Source organism: Punica granatum, chromosome 7, assembly GCF_007655135.1.
Source record: "Punica granatum isolate Tunisia-2019 chromosome 7, ASM765513v2, whole genome shotgun sequence".
NCBI lineage: Eukaryota > Viridiplantae > Streptophyta > Magnoliopsida > Myrtales > Lythraceae > Punica > Punica granatum.
This window is the reverse complement of record NC_045133.1, coordinates 24,842,203-24,859,203: the sequence shown is the minus strand read 5'-3', so window position 1 is coordinate 24,859,203 and position 17,001 is coordinate 24,842,203. Positions and strand designations below refer to the sequence as shown.

Sequence of the window (17,001 nt, the reverse complement as noted above, 5' to 3'; positions counted from 1 at the left end):
CTCAAGCTTCGGGTCGAGCTCAAATTTAACTTGGCGGTATTCAGCCCGATTGACTGAAATGCAATGAGGTCGACCTGGGATACGATCCGAGGACCCGAGCAAAAGTCACGCTCATGATTTTATGAAGGGAATTGAGAAGAAAAACCAAACCTCGACAGCTTGCAACTGCCTCTCTAATCACCAAATCTATTTTGGATTCGCCGGGCCGAAGTTGCAGCCTTTCCATGCTTTCTGCAGATAATTCTTTCTTTAAACGAACTAATCACAATCGCTGAATGTTATAAATATTATTAATACGAGATTATATGATTAATAATTTTGGGCATCTTCGGCTCAAATTTTCTTGGTATGGGCAAATTATGATTTCACCATACATTATGTTCTTTGTTTTTTGTTTTGTTTTGTTTTTTTTCCTCTTTTCCATTTCATTCTCGACAGAAAAAAATTGTTTTGTTTTTTTCTCTTTTCTATTTCATCCTCGACAGAAAAAAAAAACTACCAACAAAAGTGTTGGCTGAGTGGTAAGCAGCTCATTGAGTTTCTGAATATCAAGGTACACACCGAAAAAAAAGAAAAAAAATCCTCCCAAAATATCAAAATAAAAGAAAGAAAATGTTTTCCCAAGCTATTAACATTAATTATTCGCAAGGCTGACCGCAGGAAATCGCTGATTTGCAGTCCCCACCAAATTGATGATGATATCAAATCAACAATTTGTAAAGAGTAAGCATCGTATTCATGTCAATCGATTCGTTATCCATGTCTCGACCGAGAATTTTAATATACTAATTCAGTAATATCGGATATATAATTGTACATTTCGTATCATGTAATTTGTTCTGTTTAAAGACAGTGGTCGTATTTGCATAATATATAATATACAAACTAAAGATTATACAGAATGTATTTGTCACAACAAAAAAGCTTCCTTAAGATTCGCCGTTTTGGTAAGAAAATTAATAAATTATACCTAATTTTCGATATGGTTTTCTTTTTATAAAAATTACTATCGAAATTGATATTGCGGCGCCATGTATATATCAATCAATGTCATAATAGAAAGCTGCGGATGCTTGGCTTGCCTTATATATAAGCGCGTAAAAGGTGTAAAGTAGTATTATTATTTTTATCATGCTGAAGTTTATTTGTTTATTCTGGGAAAAAATCAATTATTTTTAATTTAGTTTACGCGTTATGGGTTGGCTAAATTGATTTTTATAAATAAACACTATTTGGCTCCAAAAAATATAGTAATGTCATGAGAGTGCGTCCGCAATTATGGCAAGTGATTGTGAGGATATGGGGAGATATCAGCCCCCAGCCCCACGAAAGTCATTGGAAACATCTTTTCTTTCTAATTACGCGACAAATTACATGACAAAATGGAATTTAATTCAATGGCACAAGTCACTAATTTAAAATATCAAAAAATAAAAAAGTGAATGTAATCTTCATGGTAAAATTTTAATGCTTATTTATTTTGCTTTCACTATTATTATTATAGACTATGAGCCTTTCTTACAACTAAAAAAAGTACACAACAAATTCATACAATTAGTGGTATTTTAAGGAGAATTAGGGTCAGTGAATATACTAAAAAAAGAAGAAATATGACAAGGTATAGATATTATATTTGCGTGCAATGTTTGTAAGACTTGTCAACTTACATCTACGAAGAGCATTTGTACGTACGCAACATAATTTCATTACACTGAGATAATCGATCATTTCGAAATAGGGAACATCACAATGGTAATTAGACAATTCTTTAACGTATTTTCACGTTAACAAGTGATTCTTATATCGGATGATGAGGTGAAAATTTCGAAAAAGAAGAAGAAGAAGAAGAAGAAGAAAAAACTTCTCTAAATATAGAAGGATCCAAACTTGAGAGGGTCTGACGAAGGCTTTGATTGTTTGACTTTGACCTTTGCCGTTAAACAGACTTGAGACAACCAATACTCCCACAAGGACTAGCGTTTAAAAATCCTCGTTACAATTTTCGAAATAATTTATTAATTTATATTTCCCCTTTGGGTGAATAGAGGTAACTGGTAAGGTCAAGACTTAATAATATATAATACTTTTCTTTTTCTTTTAATTGAACATTAATTATTGTATCAGTCTATGGAAACAAATATAATCAGTGTCATGTGGCAAATTTTAATTTTTAATGCCACCGGCAGCACAGCCGACGAGGCCATTCATGTGCTTTCTAATAATTCCCCCATTATTATTATTACCATTATTATTCGATGCTAATCAATAATATATAAATAATAGCAACAATCTTAAATTTTCCTTTTGGCGGGAAATCAATTCGGATCGTAATATACATTTAGAAATCTTTTCATACATCAGAAGGATTAATGTTGAGCAATGAGGCAATGCGTCAGAAATGGTCAATCACAACATGTTTAGTTAAAAAAAAAAAGAGGTACGATAACTTTAAATAATGTCGAGTTTTTTTCAAGTAATTTACTTACATTTTACATATTATACGCGAGTCATAAGTAAATTATTTGAATTTTTTTCCCCCTAAAGAATGGCTATATATCGTGATCATTCACTCATTGGTGGAAAAGTGCAAGTACGGTACCCCGTTTAAGATGATAGTATTGTAAAAGTTTGCACCATAAAAATCACTTGTGAGGTTGAAAATTGCATTTTGTGGATAAGATGAATGAAGAAGCCATACGTGGATATATCCATGTTATTAGACCCTTTAGAAATAATACTAATATTCAGCTATACTCTATGTACTTAGATGATTGAGAAATCGAGAATCCCATACCTTCAAGAGATATATATTACTTGGGGGCATGCGTGGATATATATCCCGCTCTATTTTAGGTCAATAAATAACCGAGTAGGAGAACGTGATGACTGGTTCGAGCAGGTCCATCCCATTCACATCACCGTCGATCAATCGAGGGCCAACATGTCATGCACGATATAATGCGAGACATGCCTAGAAAAGTCGATAAGGTAAAAGTCGGATTTGAAATAGGAAGCCACATATACGTAAGCATGTGTAATGGGGCTTTTGTCAACTTTGAAGGAACTCATCACATGCGCACTCTCCGCCAAAACTCCACCAACATCCCACCCCCCTTCCCATAAGAACCATTTGACACCACCCATGCAGGACCCACGAGATTATCCCACAATGTCCAAATTTTTTTCAGTAATCCTATCACCCAACATGTGAAGCGAATGGATCGCTACGACTTAATGACACAATAATTCTATTAATTTGTTTTTATTCGTGGAGTCACCGCGGGGGATTGAGAATTGTCCCATATCTTCTCACTGCACGCACTTCAGACACGACATGGTGATCTAACATAATTGCTAGCACCACCATAAAATCGAAAGATTATAAGACGCGCGCTCATGCGTGTATACAACGTCGTCTATGTGGTGCTCGTATTATGGGGGCCCTACCCTAATCCTCAATGAGAAAATGACGGTACCCCATGCTTGCATGCAGGAAGAAACGCGCATAATAAACTTCCATCATTATGGTAAAATCTTTTTTAAATTGTAACACACTAAACTAAGCATGGTAATTAGTAATAAGCAATTTTGCTAATATATTTTACTGTCATATTATAACATATCCCCCATTCCTACTTGTCCCTGCCACCGACGCCTTACTCGTCTCTTCATTCTCTCTCTCTCTCTCTCTCTCTCTCTCTCTCCCCCTCTGCTTCCTTCCCCTTTCTCCTTTGCGGCTTCCCGTGTTGTGTTTCTGTTCTCACTCTCTGCCTGTCTGTCTGTTCACTTCACACCGTCTCTCTCTCTCTCTCTCTCTCTTAAATATTTGCCCTTGCCTCCAACTCCTCACTTGCTCCTCTCTCTGCCTTTAAGCCAAGCCCTGTTTCATTATCCCCTGCTCTGTTCTGAAGCGATGCGGCCGGGCTTCTCGCTGTTCGCCGCCGCGGTCCTCGCCCTCCTCCTGGCCACCGTGAGGGCCGAAAGCCCGTACCGGTTCTTCACCTGGAACGTCACCTACGGCGACATCTACCCCCTCGGAGTCCGCCAGCAGGTACTAATTAAGAAACAGAGACAGGCCACAGAGATCCGCTATTCTAATTTGCTGCTCTCGACGCGTGATTCTTAACCGATTTCCGATCCGGTTCTGATGAGGCTGTTGCCTACCGTGCAGGGCATACTAATCAATGGCCAATTCCCGGGGCCGGACATTCACTCCGTCACCAATGACAACATCATCGTCAATGTCTTCAACAGCTTGAACGAACCATTCCTGCTCTCCTGGTACTCTGTCTCTGTCTCCCTCCCTCCCTCTCATTGATTGATTGATACTCGGCCTCGTCCCGGTATGTGACCGATAACTGTTTTCTGGTAACAAATTCAAAACATAGATCTGATGTAATCACTCTCTGTTTCTGACAAATCTCAAAACTTAGACACTGACTGATGAAAGTAACGCTCTCGTAGTCGTCGTGTTCACATCGACTGGTCGCATTACATTTGTAACGTGTGGATGATTGGAACCGGGTTTGTTAGTAAAAGTAATGTTATTATTATAACACAATCTTTCTTCTTATGGAAAGTTGGGATTGAGATTGCATTACATTTTGTTGTCACTATCGGGTTTTCGTTTGGGACTGGAAGGAAGGAATTGGGCCTTAAATGGCGGGGGGAACGGGGCAGTGTTAATGCAACGCGCGTCATTGTCAAAACTCCATCAAAGCTCCAAAAATATTAATATTAATAAGAATTAATAAATATAGAAAAGTTGGATGCCTTTTATTTAATTTTGTTTTTTCCACAATGGAAAGCGACAGAGCATAAACAGCCCATTCAAAGAAAATTCCGCCTTAATTTCACCTAATCATGATCTATCAATCTACCCAAAAATATATATATATATATATATATATATTAAATATTTCACTTTCCAATTATTTTCCTTACTTTTGATCCGTGCATCCAATTTGGCAAATAATCGTGATTAAGAGAAAATGCATCCGATACTTCCATTTCATTTTGTGATAGTATTAATTAGGGGTTTCGCATAATGCAGCGGGGAGATGAGATGTGTTTTTTCGATTGAGGACACTTCAATAATCGGATTGAAGAAAGAAAAATGTTATGATGTGTTAATAACAAAAAGAAGTTTGGTTATTTTTCTTAAAAGATAATAAAGCAAAAGAATGGTAGAAGCATGGCATGTTCTGCCCCATCTATGGCGGGGAGATAAGATAAGATACCTAAACTAAATTAGCTGTCTTCCACTTGGACGACCTTTCGACCGACCGAGGAGAGACCCGCGTCCTTCGTCTAGAAGAATTTGGAATATCTCTCTTTATTTCATTTTTCATCATTTTCATTATCTTATTTTACCAAAAAAAAAAAGGGGGGGGGGTCTATTCTTATTTTAATATTAATAAATATTAATATTAACAAAAGCATGTACACTGAACTATCATTTGACTCACGGGATCTGCCAATGTGGTCAGTTTTATTCCCTTGACTAATCTCGCTCGAATGTCGGGTTGTTCGGTGAATTATTAAGCGTCCCAAGCAAATACTCTTACGAGACTTACCGTGTTTCTGAAAAGGGAATCGCTTGCTGATATAATAGATACTGTTGTCCGATCAAATTCACGTGATGGGTCCTAGCATCCCTTTAAGGGATGGTGAAATTTTATTTTCCTGTGTTGTATCCTTTTATCTATTTTCCGTTTTATTTGATGCGATTCATTGACATGGTGCGATCCTTTCGTGTATACTGAGGTACGATGTATCTTCATATAGCAAGAATAATATAACCACCAAAGTTGATGTCAGTTAATCCAAAGACCATTGAGATTTTGTTTATTTTCCCGCTTATGAATTCACTGTAATCTTCATTTGACTTATATGATCTTGCCTGCGGTTGAATCCAGGAACGGTATCCAACAGAGGAGAAACTCCTACGAGGATGGTGTCTTCGGGACGACCTGCCCGATTCCTCCCGGGAAGAACTTCACTTACATTCTCCAGGTCAAGGATCAGATCGGGAGCTTCTACTACTACCCATCCCTCGCGTTCCACAAGGCTGCTGGTGGGTTCGGAGGGTTTAGGATCCTTAGCCGACCCTTGATCCCAGTCCCCTTCCCCGAACCTGCTGGAGATTACACTGTTCTGATCGGCGACTGGTACAAGGCTAATCACACGGTAATTTATAATCTCCATTCTTTGTGTAACTCGTTTTATTTCACATAAAAATTATCGATTGGGAGGACAAAACTCACTGCTTAGATCAGTTCTCTTGGTGTTATAGTTAATAAGCATGATTAGGAAAAACATCATTGACAGAAGAAAACAGAAAACTGTGAATCTAAATGTTGATGTTCTGTGCGCTTTTAGAATCTGAGGGCCGTTCTCGATGGAGGGAAAACGCTGCCATTCCCTGACGGAATCCTCATCAATGGCCGTGGAAGTGGTGCCACGTTCAATGTTCAGCAAGGTGTGGATTAGTCTTACTTCGATACGCTTGACCATGACTTTATTATATTTTGTATTCTAAACCGAATCCTATTGCAGGAAAGACATACAGACTCAGGATATCGAATGTGGGACTGATGAATTCCCTCAACTTCCGGATCCAAGGCCACAAGATGGTTCTCGTTGAGGTCGAGGGGACGCACACGCTCCAGAACACCTACTCCTCCCTTGATGTTCACGTGGGCCAGTCCTACTCCGTGCTAGTGACTGCCGATCAGCCTCCTCAGGACTACTATGTCGTGGTCTCCAGCCGCTTCACCTCTCAGGTCCTTACCACCACCGGCATTCTCCGGTACAGCAACTCTGGAAAGCCAGTTTCCGGTCCCATTCCTGGTGGCCCCACTATCCAGGTTGATTGGTCCTTGAACCAGGCTCGATCTATCAGGTATGGAACTTAAAGAAATTATGCTTCCACGAGTTTATGGGGACTTGAACATTCAGATATACACGAACCGCCTAGGACTATCAACTTGATTATGAAAAATGCCATTTCAGGACCAATCTCACAGCTAGTGGGCCGAGGCCGAACCCACAGGGCTCATACCATTACGGCATGATCAACACGACAAGGACCATTAGACTCGCAAACTCTGCTGGGATTGTCAACGGAAAGCAGAGATATGCAGTCAATAGTGTCTCTTTCATTGCCCCAGATACTCCCATGAAGGTGGCTGACTACTTCAAGATACCGGGAGTCTTCCGGGTCGGGAGCATTCAGGACAACCCGACCGGTGGAGGGATATACCTAGACACATCTGTCATGGGAGTGGACTACAGAACCTTCATCGAGATTGTTTTTGAGAATAACGAGGATATATTACAGAGTTGGCATCTTAATGGATACTCTTTCTTCGTTGTCGGGTAAGATCAATTCTCCTAGAATCGTCTTCAGCTGTTGGACAATAAATTTTCCCAGCATATGTTGGTTCTTATTCATGTTTCTCTATTTTGCCTGCAATGATGTTTGAATGTTTCTCCCAAAATGCAGTATGGACGGAGGGCAATGGTCACCGGCAAGTCGGAATGAGTACAACCTCCGTGATGCTGTTTCCCGCTGCACTACTCAGGTGAGACTCGAATTATTGTAACAAATGCTTCTTGTAGATGATGCTGCTTGGCCAAATTTTCCATCTTCTAGGAATTACAGATTAAATCCTGCTTGTTAACTTCCATCTGCAGGTTTACCCGAAGTCATGGACGGCTATTTACATTCCCCTGGACAATGTCGGAATGTGGAACCTGAGGTCTGAGTTCTGGGCACGACAGTACCTCGGCCAGCAGTTCTACTTGCGGGTATACACCACTTCGACTTCATTGAGAGACGAATACCCCATCCCGAAGAACGCACTTCTCTGTGGCAGGGCTAGTGGACGACACACACGACCCCTGTAAAGGCCCTCGAGGGACCATGACAGATCAAAAGTTGCGGGAAAGCATCGGTTTCTGCTGAAAGCGGGTAAAAAGTGAAGAGTTTAGAGGTTTCGTTCTCGCTATGAGTTTCATCATTCTTGGAGGGTATCTAGCAGTCGGAAATAGGTCGATTACAGATGTCTGAAAATGACCTCAGCTCGAGGTCGCATTCTTTTCTGTGAAGGATTATATTCGCTTGATTATTTATGGCAATGAGTCTAGCAACATCAATTAAATTTCATTCCATATGATTTTATGCTAAGAGCGCCGAATGAATCAAATTTCTTTGTAATATTATCTCATCGTGTTCCTCCTTCCTATGCTCCTATCAAACGCTTTTGAATGCACAAACCTCGTGCATTCGTTCATCTACATTTCATTCTACAGGATACGACAGTATAACACAGTGCATGTGGATTTCGATCAGTTTGCACTTGTTTAAGCTTTTGATAGAGCAAATGGGGTCGATGGCCAAAGTAGGATCCCGTGTTCTCGAGAGGCAAATGCGACGAAATACGACTTCTGAATTGGTATTTAACTATCCACATATTAAATTGTCAAAAACAACTCATTAATCGATCGATATTTTCCGTCCTGACGGGTCACTTGCAATTACGACAATTCGACTTATACGGATGCGTCACATAAAGAAGCGAAGCCAAGCCGCCTTATCAATTATCATTGATGGCAGTTTGACTTTTTTGACGTTGACCGACGGCACTGTCTTAGCTCACCGTTTCTTCATCATCAGATCCCATCAGATGACGATAACGATTCAGTGTCCCCAAGAATCGTCACAAAAGATTCAATCAAATCGGACACTTCTCTCTTCCCCCACGCCTTCATCTCCGTCGTCTTCCTTCAGCAACGGATCGATCCATCCACGGCAGATATCAGCTGAAGCAGAGGCCGCCATGGAAGACAGCTCCCGGGTTGATCCTCAGCTCCTTCTCTCCCACAAATTCCCCGAGGTCCTCTCAATCTGTAGATTCGTTGTCTTCCTTTCTGCGACTTCGCTGTTTCTTCTGCGCTCACACGGTGTTCTGTTTTTTTTTTTTGGTGGGCTGGATTGATGTGTTGCAGGGGACATACACTTACACGGAGAGGTGTGATTGCATATGCGGGCCTCTACATTGCCGTTATCCGTTTTCGAGTTGGTTGAATTTGGTATTGATTTGTCATTGTTGAGCTCATGATTGATGCTGCTTCTTGTTCGGCAACCAGAGACGTCGCTCTGTACGCCTTGGGGGTCGGAGCTTGCGCTCACGATGCTGTGGACGCGGACGAGCTCAAGTATGTCCACCACGAGAGTGGGCTGCGTTTCATTCAGGTTGAACAGTGTTGAAAGTTTTGAACTTGCACTTCCTTTTAGTAAGAATCTGAATTTTCTGAGTTGGGGTGTTTATTCTCGGTCCTCGCAGGTCTTGCCGACCTTTGCTGCTCTGTTTTCTCTCGGGGCGGTTCCGCTTGATAAGGATATCCCCGGGCTGCGGTGAGTGATCCGTAGGAATTTTCTTATGATTTTGGAAAACAACTTCATGAGTTGTTCTTGACATTTGTGGTAAAGTGCTGAAAGCAGTTCTGATTGTTCATGTCTGACAGATTTGATCCTCGACTTCTGCTGCACGGACAACAGTACATAGAATTATACAGGCCTCTGCCTTCACGTGCCACTGTAAGGAACATTAGAAGAAGCTAGTCAATTCCTAATTTGGAAGGGTTGTGTTCTCGCTGTTCCATGTGCAACCACCGGCATATCCACTTTGAAGATAGAGACTCTTTTACTGTTAAATAACAGGCAGCTTTTACTTTGGGTTTTCTTGGATAACAATTAAATCTGAAAAGTCGAACATATCTATACAATGGTGACAATAGAAATGGATTTTCTCAGGTTTCATGCTTGCAATACTTGTTCAATATTGTTTTGATTCGTCCTGAATCTTTCCAAATATGCACCTGCTGATGTCTGTCCATTTATTTCCCTTAATCTCATTTTTCATCCGCCTTTGCAACTGTTATCTTATCCCTTAAGTCTAAATTGAACTATAATTTTGATGCAGCTAAAGAATAAAGCTAGTGTCGTGGGATTGCATGATAAAGGTTTGTTTTCATTAGCCAAGCTGCGACCAAAAGCTTTTACGACCTATAAGTAAAGAAAGATGACCAATGGCTTTAAAATGGTGCATTTAAGGCAGCAGGAATTAGCAGCTTCTCGATGTCCAAATTTTTCTTCCACAATTTATGTTAAGAGTTTTGCATGAAACATATCTCTTCTTGCTGCCAATGAGAAATATGATATATGAAAAGCATCTGTTCTTTCGTTCTTTGTCTAACTTAATATCATCCTGCAAACTGCAAGGCTTTTTCTTTCCTTGTATGTAATGTATAAGTTAGTACTTTTCATTCTAGATTAGTCAGCTAGTAATATTTATGGTTAATCTTCTTTCTTTCCAACACAATTTTTTCTTTTCAGGCAAGGCAGCTGTTTTGGAGACGGAAGTTAGATGCTTTGATGAAGGTTCTGGTGAACTGTTATGCATGAATAGGTTAGAATTTCTCTCTCGTATTGATGCTAATGCTGTTAACTACTCAAGTGAGTGTGAGAAAATGATATATAACAATACCTCAGCCTGTGCACTGTGTAGAGCTTTCTTGGAATAGCAAATGGATAATTAATTGCAAAGCTTGTTCAGGCTTAAATTACTGGACAGATATTGATTAGTCTGATATAACCCACATCTTGATTGCTGATTACTTCAAAGACTGGATAAAATAGTAATGTTTAAACTAGTGAACTTGTGATCAGATATATCTTATAATGAAGTTACTGACTTAAGAGAGACCATTTAATTAATTTGGTCATGGCTTCCTTAAATTCTGAAGTTCTATATTGTTAGAGCAATTCGATACACAGGAGCAGGCATCATGACCAAAGATGGTGATCTAAATTCATAAATCGCAGAGGGATTGTTCCATTCAATACTATCTTCTGAGATTATTTAAAATCCGAGCAGGATTACTACATATCTGCGTGGAGCTGGTGGGTTCTCAGAGTCGTCTAAACCATATTCCTACTCAAATTATCCACCCAACCAAGTCTCAGCTATTAGAATACCCAAGGAGCAACCTTTTTCAGTTTTCGAGGATCAGACTCAACCATCACAGGCAAGGTTTTTGAATAGCTCTTCTCTGCAAAAGTCTGATACTTGAATATGAAGATGTTTTGGACAATGAACATGAAGCATTCACTAGTTGGGGGTAAATGCTAATTCCAGATAGAGAAGCACAAAACATTTTGCATGCGTCTCAGTATTTGACCCTCTCATCTCTATCATGAACTGTTTGAATTACTATGCAAGTACGATATATTTGTTGATGTCTCTGTTTGTAAGCATAAAGATCTCATTTCACTTCCTGTAAGTTGGCAGTGAACATGATCACCTGCTACTTTAATCATTAAGGTCCAATTATAAGGGAATAGACAAAATTGCAGTCGCCCATAGTCTTCATAGCTCGCATGCAATTATTGGTATATTTATGTTATCTTATGGCTCTATGCTTTGGTGATGGTATGATTTTATCTTGGGAAGCATGAGATACTCTCTAATTTGGGAAAGGTAGTCCCTCTCTTCATGTTTCCTCTAAAATCATTTCAATGGTGATTCTGCAGGCTTTGCTGTATAGACTGTCTGGAGACTACAATCCTCTGCATTCGGATCCAACTTTCGCTAAAGTTGCAGGGTCAGTGCTCCTGGACTGACATACTTCCATCGTTCTTGACTATAAATATGTCATATCATCTGTTACCTGATCGATGAGTTATACTGCTGAGCACATCATATTCTGTAGGAGAATCACATAAAACGGAGGCTCCTTCACAACATAAACTGCTTGATCCTCATTTTTCTTTGTTCGGTTGTGCAAGGGAACAGATAATAATGAAGCAGATTTTTGTGTTTGTGAAGCTCGATCAGATTTCGACGATTCTTGAGCTATATCAGGTTTTGATGATTGTTCATGCATCTGAAAATTTTTATCTGACATGATGCATTTTTGATATGTGAAGATTCTCCCGACCAATATTGCATGGGCTGTGCACGCTGGGATTCGCAGTAAGAGCAATCATCAAGCGCATATGCAGAGGGGACTCCAGCATGGTCAAGAACATATTGGGCCGGTTCCTCTTGCATGTTTATCCGGGAGAAACTTTAATGACTGAAATGTGGATCGAAGGCTCAAGGTACGTATCATAGGGCCTACTCGTTGTCCTACGACTCAAGAATCACTTTGATGTGTATATTTTGTAGCTGACATATAGAAATATACTTATTACGTATCATGTTACATTCTTGTCTTCAGAGTGATATACCAGACGAAGGTGAAAGAACGTAACCGGGCTGTGCTCTCAGGGTACATGGATCTCCATCGCTTAGCCTCATCACTTTAAAATAGGAGTTGGGTCATATCATGTACACCGGCCAGTCCTTAATTGAATACTAAAGGATATATAAGCTTCGCGTGTTCCAAATTGTCTTATTATTATTATTATTATTATTACAAATGTTCTGAATTATCTCTTTTTTCTGAACAGTGCATAATTAGTGCTTCTGGTGAGTGTAATGGAATAAGAACGTTGGAAGGACTGTATTCATCAGTTACATGAGAATTATTGCATAAGTTGCTGCACATGTACGACTTTGCCTATGTTATCCTGCCTTGTCACTTTCTTCCTCTGTTCCTCATTCCTTATCATTTACAGAATATATGCTTATACAACTGCGAGATTAATTATCAAAACTTAGGTTTCAAACTTTCGAGGCATTCGAACTAGCAAATCCATACAGCTATCAATTAAGAACTTGCATACCACGAGGAAGCTACGGATTTGGGAATACATGTGGTCAGCTTGCCACGATAACCGAATTGCAATAGGGACCAGACCCCAAAAGGGTTAGCAGCCAAAAAGTCACTTTGAAGTGGGAAATTCGTACCGAGTATTGCAAAGTCAATTGGAGAAGAAGTTAGCTAATCTAATCATGCATGTTACCCTGAACACCAAACACCAATTTTATTACGACTCTTTCACGTTTGGTCCACACAGATAGGGAGAGAAGAAATGTCTCTACTTTCCGAAGGACAGGGCAAATGATAATCAATCTTTATGTGGTTTGGACTAGTCTCTGACCTTCGAAGTTCGATCTATATTTATTCAGAAAGTTATACGGACTCTTTTCTTCTTCAGGTAATACCTATATATTACACCTGCAGAACCAACCACGCCGGCTGATCGTACCATACATCGCACAAGAAAGCGCACGAAGAAGATGCCGATGAATTCTCGATTCTACCTATATATATAGGTTTTAAGTGCGTTTAACCAAGCATGATATCCGCAGTCTCATCCAACTGATGATAATCACTGTGTATCAAACACATTAGATACTGTTTGGTATGCACAAAAGTAAGCAAAGAGAGAACGACTGCCCTATGTTTTGGGAATTGGAACTTGTCGAAACACATTGAAATTGAGGATCAAGCTGATGATATCCATATATGTGTATATATTATACTGTAGCCCACAAAGGTTTTGAAATATGAACCATATCTGAGACTAAAGACTAAAAAGCAGCTAGCTAGCTATAGTTAGCTAGGGGTATAGTAAATTCCTCTCCACCACTCTCTTTCTCAGGGTTTAATGGCCCTTGTCAGACTACTCAATCATGAGCCCTACCCACATTCATGGGTCCCCTGTTTGCTCAAAGGTGGATCCATATGTTGCCCTACATTTATTTGCATTTTGCAAGATGGAGGAGAAGGGGATGGGATGTATGCAGTATCTGTATAACTACATATATACATATATATACGCGCACACACACACTCTGAAATTAATACTAGTAAAACTAATATTTAGTGTCCTAATAATCAGAGAAAAAATTGGGTTAATAGATTTTCATTGGCGTGTTATATATTCAGTTTGTATGAGATTCGTTACACTAGTAGTAACTCCATTTCGCGGAGTAAAAGTCTCCTCGTTCGTATTCCTCCAACTTCTTTTGGCTGCACCATTAATTAGGGTTTGATGTGAAATGTATGATTAAGCCAGAACAGTAGTAAATGAAAGCTACCGAAACAAATGTCGTCTTGGGAAATTTATCCTGAAGCCAGAGTAATCGAATTAGAAGACGAAAGATAACAAATCGAAACAACTGCAGGCGGTGATCTGGAAAACATTGCCGATGGAATTAATCCTAGCTAATTCACTGCTCTTGGTTTTGGCATTTACATGCACTATGTGAAGATGCCGTTTCATGATTCATAAGTACTAGAGGAAGTGCAGTATGTAGAAGATTCAAAACCCTAGAGCATATGCATATACATAGATATATATAATAAGGATTTACTCAAACATTAAATATGTATAGAAAGGATATTAAAAACTCCATGTTTAATGTCATTAAATAATCAATCAAATTAACAACAGGAAATCAGGATGTTTGCACAAAAAACTAGGGTTTCAACTTTCAAGGCCAAAGAAGATGCCTCAGCCTCTCACGCACATGATGGATCTTGAACCATTGATGAGTCATCTCATTGACTTCATAGTCACGATCAATTCCATATACACAGAAAGACGAAGGAAAATGAACTTAGAAATGAAGATTCTAGCGTAAACCCAGATGAGAAAAGCAAGATGCATATGTGTGTGTGTGTGTGTGTGTCCGGTTAACCTTAACTTCTCCAAAGACTACCTGCCTTTTCTGGAAAAGGAAAAAACCGTAAAGAACTTCAAAAGAGTGAACATCTCCAGTCCAAGAGGCTCAAAAGGAAATAAAACAAAGCATGTGTTGTGTGTCCGATGGAATCGAAGAATACCCTTTATCGCAGATCCACTGCATCCATTAAAGAAGAAATTGCTTTCGAGTATATAACATATATTAACTCATATTATTCACAAAAATTTCAGAGAGAGGAAGAAAGATTGTGTCTATAAATCACCTTCGATATAGCTATGAGCTGAAGATATACCGGTCCACCGATCGACAACCTCGGAGGACAAGAGCAAGAGAGAGATCACCAGACATCATAAAGGGTTTCACAAAGAGAACCTAACAAAGCTCTGTTGGCAGCATGCCCACCTCCATTCGTACCGCATAGACATAGACTATGGGAGAGGCGGATAATAAGAGAGATGAACAAGGAGGTGGACAGAATGCCAATGAACGCTGTTAGGAACCCTTTGACAAACCCCTATGAAACCAAACCACCTCATCACATCCATCATGATTAGCCGAGAAAAAGAAATAAAAATCTTTGCCAAAAGCTCTCCCTCATTCGATCGAGCTACACTGCTTTGTGGTGGCTTTGGTTTGGAGGCTAAGTGCTGCCCTTCAAGGGGAAAGGGTTAATTGAGAGAAGAAGAAAGTGATGGTGGGGTCCTATTTAAGATGGTGGGGATGAAGACAGAATGGAAAGACAGAGAGATAGAGAGAGATGAGGCTCCAATAGTAAATAAGAGAGAGAGCCATGGCCAGTTTGATTAAAGAGTGCCATGATAAAATCATTTGTCATCATACACACACACACACATAATGTGTTTTATATTTATAAATACATACAATTGTACATAAGGAAGAGGTGCGGTCCTTTAGATTATACATACATGTACGGAGGGCGAAACGTCAGCTCACGCTTACTTTGTTTGGTTTGTCTTTTATAATCTGGAAGAATGTATTGATTATGGAAGAAGAAGAATTACAATAATCATCATGGTTATTCTTACAATTCCCATGAAAGTAAACAGAAAAGCTAAAGGAAGGAAGAAAGTTAAAAAAGCTTTTCTACTCTCCATCTGTCTTTTCCAAAGATCTTTTTAGGTGATTTTTCAGTAATATATCAATCATATATCTCATTCTTAAATTACATGGTTGAATCCAGACTTCATTATATTTTTGAGAATTCTAATATCACACTGAGTTAGAGTCACATTAATTAGTAAATCAGTTCATTTAGTATTTAATATTTTAGCTCAAATGTTAAACACGTTTATTATTTTTTGTGAATTATATTAAATACTGAATAATTGAACTACGATGCTAAAACTTGAACTAAAAGCAAAAGCAATAAACACTTGTACTAATCACGATACTAAAAGTACTGAACACTTGAACCGAAATACTAAACACAATAAACTAAAAGTACTAATAAAATTACAAATAGCACTAAAATTGCCCTTTTTTATGAATCCGGACTTTTTAATTCCATCGTATTCATTTATGTTTGAAAGATCTTCATTACCATTTTAACCAAAAAAAAAACTAATAACATTAATTCGGAGAAAATAAACCCATTATGTAGTTCACCAAAAAAAAAATCCATTATGTAAGATCTCATCGTTGTCTTTTTTTTTTCAAAGGACATAAAAGGCCTAAGAACAAAAAATCTCCATTGCGTTTGATAATGAAGTTAAATTTGATTTAATTTGATTCAGTTTGATTTAAGGAGATGAAAACAAAAATAGTTGAAAAAAATATGTGAGAAATTTTGAAGAATAAGAGAAAAAAGTAATAATTGTGTTGTTAAATTAAGAAATAAATGTTAAAATTGAGATAATTTAGTATTAAAAATTAATTTAAATAATAAATAAGAAAAAAATATGAGATATAATTTGAAGAAAAAGATAAAAATTAACAATAGTATTGTTGAATTGAATGAAAAGTAAAATTACGTTAAGTTAAATTAAATTATTTTTTATTCGAGTCTTCGCTTAGCCTCGAATTCTCTCATGCCTGTAAATTGTTTCTAATATTAGTTAGAGAAAGAGCCTACCATGCTATCCAAGAATATCCATTATTTTTTCAAGAAATTCTTTCTGTTGTTTTTTTAAATAATTATATTAGCATATATCGTCTTAAAGATGCAAAACAAATGAATAAAGCATGGCATGTCATTATAATAATGCCCCATGATAACCTTTTATTTTCTATATTTCTTGTACTATTATTTAAGCGAGAGTTTAATTTTATAACAACCTCCTTATTCAAATAATGGTTAAAAAGTCAAATGTAACAT

The 17,001-nt window shown here is 38.4% G+C and overlaps 2 protein-coding genes and 1 long non-coding RNA gene across 4 annotated transcripts; 2 read left to right on the top strand and 1 right to left on the bottom strand.

Annotated features, from left to right (window-relative positions):
• Positions 1-3,680: 3,680 nt before the first annotated feature.
• Positions 3,681-8,231, top strand: LOC116215651 (L-ascorbate oxidase homolog). Its single transcript, XM_031551445.1, has 8 exons — positions 3,681-4,051; positions 4,172-4,281; positions 5,919-6,189; positions 6,382-6,481; positions 6,559-6,904; positions 7,015-7,380; positions 7,508-7,586; positions 7,699-8,231. Exons 1-8 carry the CDS (start codon positions 3,914-3,916, stop codon positions 7,909-7,911), a joined length of 1,623 nt encoding a protein of 540 aa, XP_031407305.1. The 5' UTR covers positions 3,681-3,913; the 3' UTR covers positions 7,912-8,231.
• A 318-nt stretch (positions 8,232-8,549) lies between these two features.
• Positions 8,550-12,621, top strand: LOC116215652 (enoyl-CoA hydratase 2, peroxisomal). Of its 2 annotated transcripts, XM_031551449.1 has the most exons (12): positions 8,550-8,900; positions 9,013-9,035; positions 9,154-9,259; positions 9,351-9,421; positions 9,532-9,604; positions 9,990-10,029; positions 10,403-10,475; positions 10,944-11,094; positions 11,600-11,670; positions 11,996-12,169; positions 12,289-12,339; positions 12,521-12,621. In XM_031551449.1, exons 1-12 carry the CDS (start codon positions 8,565-8,567, stop codon positions 12,525-12,527), a joined length of 1,176 nt encoding a protein of 391 aa, XP_031407309.1. In that variant the 5' UTR covers positions 8,550-8,564; the 3' UTR covers positions 12,528-12,621. The 2 variants fall into 2 exon arrangements, with proteins under 2 accessions (XP_031407309.1, XP_031407306.1); XM_031551446.1 differs by having other exon boundaries at positions 12,289-12,621.
• Positions 12,622-14,328: 1,707 nt separating this feature from the next.
• Positions 14,329-15,472, bottom strand: LOC116215654. Its single transcript, XR_004158508.1, has 2 exons — positions 14,929-15,472; positions 14,329-14,822 (listed from the first exon to the last, which is right to left on the bottom strand). It is a non-coding gene; the product is annotated as an uncharacterized LOC116215654 (long non-coding RNA).
• Between the last annotated feature and the right edge of the window lie 1,529 nt (positions 15,473-17,001).

Excerpts from the sequence above, each read along its gene's own strand:
- LOC116215651 (XM_031551445.1), top strand. The coding sequence starts at position 3,914 with ATGCGGCCGGGCTTCTCGCTGTTCGCCGCCGCGGTCCTCGCCCTCCTC. Across the intron at positions 4,052-4,171 it reads CCCTCGGAGTCCGCCAGCAG|GGCATACTAATCAATGGCCA; the intron begins GTACTAATTAAG and ends CCTACCGTGCAG. Across the intron at positions 4,282-5,918 it reads GAACCATTCCTGCTCTCCTG|GAACGGTATCCAACAGAGGA; the intron begins GTACTCTGTCTC and ends GGTTGAATCCAG.
- LOC116215652 (XM_031551446.1), top strand. The coding sequence starts at position 8,565 with ATGCGTCACATAAAGAAGCGAAGCCAAGCCGCCTTATCAATTATCATT. Across the intron at positions 8,901-9,012 it reads TCTCCCACAAATTCCCCGAG|GGGACATACACTTACACGGA; the intron begins GTCCTCTCAATC and ends GATGTGTTGCAG. Across the intron at positions 12,170-12,288 it reads ATGTGGATCGAAGGCTCAAG|AGTGATATACCAGACGAAGG; the intron begins GTACGTATCATA and ends TCTTGTCTTCAG.